The sequence below is a fragment of the Anopheles merus genome, chromosome 3R (genome assembly GCF_017562075.2).
Source record: "Anopheles merus strain MAF chromosome 3R, AmerM5.1, whole genome shotgun sequence".
In the NCBI taxonomy this organism is placed as follows: domain Eukaryota; kingdom Metazoa; phylum Arthropoda; class Insecta; order Diptera; family Culicidae; genus Anopheles; species Anopheles merus.
In genome coordinates, this window is record NC_054084.1 from 3,377,709 (window position 1) to 3,386,624 (window position 8,916).

At 44.2% G+C, this 8,916-nt stretch overlaps 1 protein-coding gene across 1 annotated transcript; it reads left to right on the forward strand.

The window, feature by feature from the left end:
- The first annotated feature begins 76 nt into the window (after positions 1-76).
- LOC121597630 (protein-serine O-palmitoleoyltransferase porcupine) lies at positions 77-2,439 on the forward strand. The gene has a single exon (XM_041923520.1). It carries the CDS (start codon positions 643-645, stop codon positions 2,128-2,130), a length of 1,488 nt encoding a protein of 495 aa, XP_041779454.1. The 5' UTR covers positions 77-642; the 3' UTR covers positions 2,131-2,439.
- The last annotated feature ends 6,477 nt before the right edge of the window (positions 2,440-8,916 follow it).

Here is an 8,916-nt window from a genome sequence, read left to right on the forward strand (position 1 = left end):
GTGTGTTGTAGTCAGGCCCTCAATCACATCAAACACACTCAGCAACCGTTCATCAATCATACAACACACCACACAACCGATTGCTTGTCGACCGATAGTAACGCGTTGTAGCCTGCGTAACGTTCTCTTGTCAGCGCTGGTCAAACAACAACAGCCGGTTTTTGACGGCGGGTTTGTTTACAGCCTGTTTTTTCGTCCCAAAACTATCCCAACCGGAACATTTCCCCATCTCACTGCAAAATCCCTTCTAATTAGGTTTTAAATACCACCTACAACGTACTTTGGGTGCAATTACTCGTACATTTAGTGTCACTCGAAATAATAGACTATCGTTCATGATCAGTGAGCTGATAGCAACCGAACAGAAATTGTAAATCAGACACAATCAAAACAAACATTAGCTCAATACGTAAAATGTTCTGCGTGATTCGACGGCGATTTCTTCTCCAGCTTCCAGTTAACCAAATATGCCTGTGACATTCAGGCAATCGTACACAGAAACATCACGTCACAGCTGCTGCAAGTTCAATTAATCTGCGATTGCAACGAACCAAACATCCGTCCACTTTACCTTGGCATCGCGTACAACCGGTTTTGTAACACCAGTTCACCATACACATCCATTGCCGGCCCTGTTTTGCGATGAATTACTACTACGATGATTATTATGATGAGTATTACGACCATCCGGATCAGGCTGCGGCACGATTATTCCATCGCGACCTGAGTATCGAAGAAACGATCAAGAATTGCGTGCATCCATCGCTTAGATTTGCCACACAGTACATCACCAATTTCATCGCCATTAACTTGCTGTTCAGCGTGCTAGTCCTGATCGTGCGGAAAGTATTTCCAACCGCCCAACGTTCGCTGCACTTACTAAGCTGTGTCTGCGGTGCCGCTCTGGTGTACCGTGTGATTGACCATGGTTTCTACCACTTCCTACAGCTGGCTGTCTCGCTGTACGCGGTGCAATGGACGCTTCATCGATGGTTAACCGGCACGGGTCGCTATATCAAAACACCATTCATCGTTATAGCATACGGCATCGGTAATCTGCTCGTCAGTGAACTGCTGGAACCATCGCCAGAAACGTGGAACCGCATTCGCGGAACACAGATGATCCTACTGATGAAGGCACTGTCCTTAGCCTTCGATACGGACGACAACCATTCTCTGCGCAGTCAGCTGACCGTGCTGTCTTACTCCGGCTACATACTGTGCCCAGCTAACATCGTCCTTGGACCGTGGATCTCGTTTAACGATTACTTAAACATCTGGAAGCCACCGGCTGGAATCGAGCCGAAGCAGTGCCGATCATCATCCGGTCGCCGAATGTTAATACACGTGTTCCGGATCGTAACCAGCGCACTGATGGCAGTCGGGTTTTTGCTTACCTCCAACTGCATGATCGATTACCTGCTCACTCCAATCAACAGCTGGAAGTGGGTCCGAGCGTATGGCCGGGCCCTTTCCTTCCGTACCAGTCACTACTTCATCGGTTACCTCTCGCAGTGCTCCATGATGGCTGCTGCCGCCGATTGGCACAGAGCAGAAGACGAAAGATCGATAATGCTTCCAGTGAGCTCGCTGTACCGCATAACATCCCCCATGGCGGTTGAGTTTCCCCGTTCGCTGGTGCAGGTGGTAACGGCATGGAACATTCCGATGCACCTTTGGTTGAAGCGCTACATCTTCCGCACGACAAAGCGTCCTTTTGGTACCGGTACTGCGATAGCGCTCACGTACATCATATCTTCGCTGCTGCACGGTTTGCATTACCGGCTCTGGATAACGCTGCTAACCATCGGCTCGTGGACGTTTGTGGAACACGAGGTACGGAAAAAGCTCGCCACCATCTATTCGGCGTGTGTTCTCGTTGGCAAGTGCCCCAGTTCGTGCACGGTGCACCAGCACAAAAGCAACAGCGTGTTCTGCATCGTGATTAACATGCTCTTTTTCGCGCTAAACATCTTCAATCTCATTTATCTGGGATGTATTTTCGAATCCAGCGAAGGACCACCGGATGAAGTGCAGCAGGATAAATCGATGTTTGGCCCTTGGACGGAGCTCAACTATGCTTCCCATTGGTTATTAGTCTTCGCTTACCTGTTCTATTTCGTTATCTGATAAAGCGTCATACGTGTTGTTGTAGGGTTTGAAGTGGTCTAATTAGCTTATCATATTTCTTCCTCCTTAATGAACATCAAAACAGTATTCCGCGATCAATTACTAATATGCAAACGATTCCATCTACTAAATCAGTCAATTTAGAGCATTCTAGAGAAGCACAAACTACTAATATTGTGATATGTTTTGAAAGTCATTTTGAATTGTCATTTTGAAATGGTTGTCAAAAATCAATTACTCTGCTAGCTACTAACAAATTTACCGTTAAGTATTTGCAAACGCTCTCTTAAACAAATAAATTACAATATTGTAGCAGTAAATTGTGTTGCGTGCAGTTAACAAAATGTAATATCACACTATTTTCTTTCCTACTGTATCGAATGCGTACGAGCATTAATAAAGAAGCCATTAAGCAGGTTCACAAAGACAGATTTGCACATCAAACTGTATTAAGTTGTATGCAACAACAACAAACCCTTGCTTGGTATTGCAAATCGTAAAATTCGACTGCGAAACCGCAAAAATCAAAATACTACCAAATACCAATGGCAGATGACATGGCACATCCCTCTCCCACCTGTGCAATGCTCCCGCAGGTCATTTACGATCGTTTAGGATCACAGGCAAAGGAAACCGCTTTATAATTACAACAACGTACCGAATGCGAACAAGAACAAAATAAAACAACCTCGAAACATAGTAACGCTATTGCTAGGCAACAGAAAGTGTCAAAGATTATTTTTGACCGCAGCGCGTACCACGCTCGCTAGCGCAAATTCTTGCCACGAACAGACCCGGTGAGACAGTGGAAAGGATGAGAAATATAGAAAACATTTTTTTCGGTTTTGTTTGCTTCTTTTGCTTGGTTTCAGACAATTCGAGGAACAGATCACCCAATACCACCGCCTTGTGTGCGATACGGTATATTAAACCGGCAAGCATATAAAACACTGACATTCGACCGTTTCCCTGTACGGCGGCTGGTTCCGCAACGTTCGCTTAGTTTGTGAGGATCGTCCCTCGCTCTCTCTCTTTTTTAGCATGCTCGTAGTAATTTTAACAGCTTTTCTATCCGAGGAATCCTACCACCGTTGCTTGCATTGCCGGGTGCTACAATAAAACCAAAAATATGTCATTTTTACTACGATCGAGTGATTTGTAGAGCTACATATTGGACTGCAGATCATCGCACGATCGTACGGTACGGTATTTCGTATGTTTAGATTTCTAGTTGACGTCTAGGCTAAGAAACAAAGGATAAAAGGAAAATATTGGGATGTTGGGTGGGAGGCAGGCAAGCAAAGACTGAGTAGAAAAGCAGGGCAAAACGTAGTGGGACTACCTCAAGCCTAATAGATCAATCGAATGTCTGCTGAAAGGAAAAGTGTACGGAAGTGCGCAGATGCAGGATCTACCGGCGCATGTCAACGATTTTCGACGGCCACGCGATCAGGCGACCATGTGTGCCACATCACAGCACGTATCCAATCTTCATGAACGTATTAATCCTCTCTGCAATATATGAAGTCTTTTGTTTCTCCGTTATTGAATCTTGAAATGCTTTAAATGTTACCCATCACAAAGATACAACCATATTTTTTTTGTGAAATGTATCTGTAACGGACAACCTTAATAACATTGCATCAGCACCAACAACCCTTTGCAAGGAGATAGGTTTGCTGCGCTGTAAGAAATAAATTATTGAAATTCATTTCACCAGAGGTCTGCAAGCCAAATTCAACTACGTTCCGCGGCCATTACTAAAGGGACGGGTTTGATTAACATCCTGCATGCGAGTCCCCGTCTCGTACTGCGTCACCCATGACCCATTGCGAAACACCCGGGAAAAAGACCTGCCAACAAACGGCAACTGCTTCGGGGACAGCACAACACTATGAAATCGCTAAAACCATCCCACTAGCATTAGAGCGAAAGGGTAGCGGTAAAGGAAACCCACGGCGTACTATCTTTTAAAATTAATCAGTCCTTGTGTCCACCCCATTCTGTTGCAATATGGGGTTGGGACGCACGCTTTCGCGCTATTTCCGCAAATCTTTCGCTCCGTACTAAGTACCGAATTGTTGAACGCTCGTCGCGAACACCATCGTCCGAGGGAGAGTGTGTGTGAGAAAGAGAGGAAAGACGAAAAATAAGACACAGGCAAGAGCACATACGCCCAGCCACGTGTGAGCATGCAAAAATAAATGCTAACAACTCTTGAATTTGGCTTTGTGTCTCGGTGAATTCTGCTGCTCCTCGTAGAACGATGAACCTAGTAAGTTAATTTGATGTAAAGGAAACCCATCCGTGCGGGAGCAAATTCTACTGCTGCACTTGCTACCAACAATGGGGGAAGAGGATTATTTTTCTATGACTTTTCGTTTAATCATAACAATCTCCTATGCAAGACACACACACCTGTCGTCGGTTGTTCGCGTACCGTAGATAAGAGTGGACGGACGGACACACCGACAATGAACATGACACCAACTGACAGCAGTGTTGGCACAAACGGATCGACCGACAGGATATTTTGTAATGGCCACATTAATTGCCCTGTGCTAACAACTATCCTTTTAAGGCGTAGAATCTACCAAAACCTAGAAAATCTAAAATACAGCAAGTTCAGTATTTTTTTACTGCTAGCCCAGATCGGAAAGGATCATCGTTAGCTCATAAGCAAAGTTCCTATTCAAAGTTTATTAGTAATGTCATATACTCCAGGCTGTTATAAGATTTATAGAGGCTTTGAAACTCATGAGTTTTTTCATCTATTTATGAAATCTTGAAATGCTACAATTGATAAGGTGATCATTACCACTAGGCCCTGTACTTGATGTATAATGATCGCACTATTCACCAAACTTATAATTAGTTGAGGGATAATGTTCGATATAATCAAATGCTTGATAAGGTAGAAATTTGATTAGAATTATACCGAACAACCACATAGCTGATGTCTCCGAATGGCTGGACATGCAATTCCAACCGGGCGCTCCTGCTCGGAAACCTATTCTAGGCTGGTAAGCCCAGAAGATTCCTTCGGCGGTAGTTGATAGAATTACGCCCAATTCCCGTTGAATAGCCAACGAGAGTCTTTTCAAAATACCAAAATTATGACTAAACTACGATTCATTTTTTCATATTACATGGGTGAAATTTCAATCGAGTGTTTTGATTTATTTGTGCTAAAGATTGGTCGTTAAATTCCTGGTTGTAAAATAAGCCATACTGTAGCCATACTGTAACATAAGCCAATCATGTGAATTGACTCGGTCTTGCGGTACACTCGTCAACTCGTACGACAAAACAACATGCCCGTCATGGGTTCAAGCCCCCCAATGGACCCTGACGGGTATATTGTTTGTCGTCTATCTGACTATCCTGATATGATAATCAATAAGTCACTGAAAGTCTAGCCCACTAGTGGCAAAGGAAGGCCTTGACCGATCATCCAATAGAAAGTGAAAGATAGAAACCATGGTCCCAAGATGAACAACTATTTGCTCATTCGTTGTGAATCCTTTCAAAATAACAAAGTAAAGGACGCATTATATAGGGCTTATTTGGCATTATAACACTATTGTTGACAATCTCTGATAATTTGCATATCGTAAAAAATCGATGACCTCTTCCCTGTCTCAGATTATTGCCTCACAAGATTGCATGTCTCTATCTGTAAAGTCCTATGGTTTAATTCGCAAAGCCAACATAGCGCAGCGGGTCAACATCCAGTGCGTACCAGATAATTTTCACCCCTGGGAGTAAAATTAGACACTTCGTACACTTCATCAGACGGAACGCAGTACCGTGCCACACCCGCCTGGGGGTCGAAGTCGGTTGGGTCTCGAGGTTCCGATGCTATCCATCTCACCGGTCCGAACCCAACGCCATGCCTCAGCGTGTGCACCACACTCTAGGCTCCTCCCAAATCCACTCTGTGTGGTATAATAGTGAACAAAAGTACAATGAAGCACCGGCAGAAGCGCCATCAGTGCTGAAAAATCAGCACTGCTGAAGGTAATTTCGCCCGTACTTCTTTCAATTCATGTTCTCTTTGTCTTGTTGAAAAGAGATTAATTTACGCAATGTTCTTCGCACCGAGCGACGAGAGCCCGCTGTCTCCCTTCTTCTCACTTCCCTCACAATGCCAGACCACCGCACGGTCACACACCAATGATATATTTATTTCGGTGTATATATGCTTCCTGTAGCGAAGTCTTTTTTGTATCACTTTTAGCTTCACAGAGCGTCGGTCCTCGCGTTCTAGTAGCGAGCTATGCCGGCACAGCATGACCCGACCGGGAACAGGAAGAACCCAGAGAAATGTTGCTTCCCGGGAATGCCGATATCAGAATCAGACAATTAGCTCCGAAGCCGTGCCAAGCAATGCCAAGACATTAGCTAGAACTTCCTGGTTTCTTTACTCCGAAAATGACTGTCCGCTAAATTCCTTTCCCGGCTCGTCTCGACTCGACTCGACCATGATGAATCATCCACTAGCAACTGTATTCGCCTTTAGCACACACTATTTCATTAATTTAAATAGAAGTGGGTCGATCGTATTATAACTCCCAGGCTATCAGAGTTTAATCTCTTAGCGCTAATGGCAGCCAACCCCTTTCCTAGCGGTGATTATCACACGATCATGGCCACGATTGTGATAAACTGTGACACTTCATCCCAACGACAACACCGGCAACATGAGTGTTTTGTCTTGTTTTGTGACACATACATCTTCGCGCACGTCCACTCCCACGTGCGGGTACGGCGATCGGTCCCACCGCACGCCCATACAACGACAATGTCACTTCCCACGCTTTTCGCGTCGTGGACATAAAATGTGATGAAAATGACGGAAAGCGACGTCGCTACTTTTTAGTACACCGGCCTCGGAGCTGAGAATTCAAACTATCGCCATTTATTTACACCTTTCCGCGAGGAAACATAAACTTCCTTTCATAGCGCAATGAGTGACAAGCGACAAGAGGGTGAGAGTAGCACGCGGATGGACGTAAATAGTTACCCTCAAATATAGGGCACATACGATAAGATCATAATTATGGTTTCATGTTGCCCTGTTCATCCCAAATATGAAAGCAATAAAAATAGAAAACAATGCATAAACAGTTGAAACATAAACAACAACAAATAGAACAACATTTCACGGAGGCGGCGTGTGCCAAGAGGCGCGTGCACATGGGCAAAAAACCAAGTGAAACATTGAACTGATACGAATAAATACTTTTTGCACGCGATTGACCGCCAGTGAAGCACGATCATCTTATGCGATCGTGCCAGCGAGGTATCTGCACCGTCCCATCTTCCACGGCTGCAGGACAGACTCTCTCCCCTCGTATGCGAGGTGCTGGTTTCTGGTGCTTTTTTCTACTTCCCCGACTTAAATTGTGCCCGTGCCAATTCGCACTTAATTATTTAATTCACGGTTAACTGCACATCGTTGTTGTTTTTTTATTATTAAATCCTCAGGCTCATTATATTTTCCCTTTGAGCACAAATATTACACTTTCGGTTGAGGTACGCGGTGGCGATCACTCTTCTTTGTGCTATGTTCGATGGTGTTATTGTTCGTGTAAGATTTTGTTGCTCTTGCTCAATCTGTTGCTTGTTGCAGATCGTGTTGATTTGCTTTTCTTATTTCTTTTTTTTTTTTTGGCGAAGCTGTTTTTGGGGACGATTATTGTTGGTGTACGCGATCTGTTTGCTGTCGTTGTTGTTGGACGCACAAGGAAACATTCTCGCGCTTTCCCTTTTCGACGTTCTGCTGGCGGCACATCAACCTCAAACAGGGCCCTGGGGTCGATCCCCAGGATCAGCCGATCTTGTTGCAAGGGAGTTTGTACGGGTGTTTCGCACGCAACACGTTTTCCCATGTTGCAAGGGAGCTAAACGGATCCCCAGCCCATTTCACCGATCGATGCGCAGGCGCTAACTAATTGTTTGAAGCCAGCGGAATGATCTTTCTTAAAAAGGGACACAAGAAAAATAGATACCAACGATCGAAATAAGATCTATCAGCAACTATAAAATAAATATATTACAGCCTTGGTAATATAATATGAAATAGAAATAATGATTTAAATATATTTTATAATATTCCTTTTGTGCTTGGTTGGTTTTATAAAGACTTTCTTATTTAACCGCTGGTACGGAGGTCGATATTAATAACATTCGATACTTATGCGGTGATGCAGAAGCCCATTACACAAACTTTTAAAACAGACTCCTTTTAAAGCGTAATGGTAACAGAAGTCTTGTTTTTATAAAAGTTTCGCTCTAAGAAAATAAATGTTTTAAATTGCAGCTAACATAATGAACCTTTAGACACCAAAACCTCTGATCAAAAACACATTAAAACATCAAAAACAACACATACTAAAAATGGGGTGGGAAAATGGGATGGGATATTATTAGGCAGATATTTCTATGTACTACATTCAACAATCAACACAATCATCTTCGATCTCTTATCGCGGAATATTGTTTGTCTTCATGCAAACTAAAAGTAACATTAAAACATAAATCAATGAGTACATACCCCCTATTTCGGGTCAACGGTAACATGAAAGGCATGATTATCGGGACGCTTTTGGCGCCAAAAAAGCCTCCCAAAGCATGGGGACGGGGAAGGGGAAGGCGATGATCCCACTTACCCCCTTGCCCCCCCCCCCTCCTTCATCCAAAAGCGAACATCGCTCGACCGACCGGATGCCGACCGCCACTGCGCCGACTCGGCAATATCCGGGCCCAGGTGTCGCGCAACAC

Coding starts and splice junctions, on each gene's coding strand:
- LOC121597630 (XM_041923520.1), top strand. CDS start 643: ATGAATTACTACTACGATGATTATTATGATGAGTATTACGACCATCCG.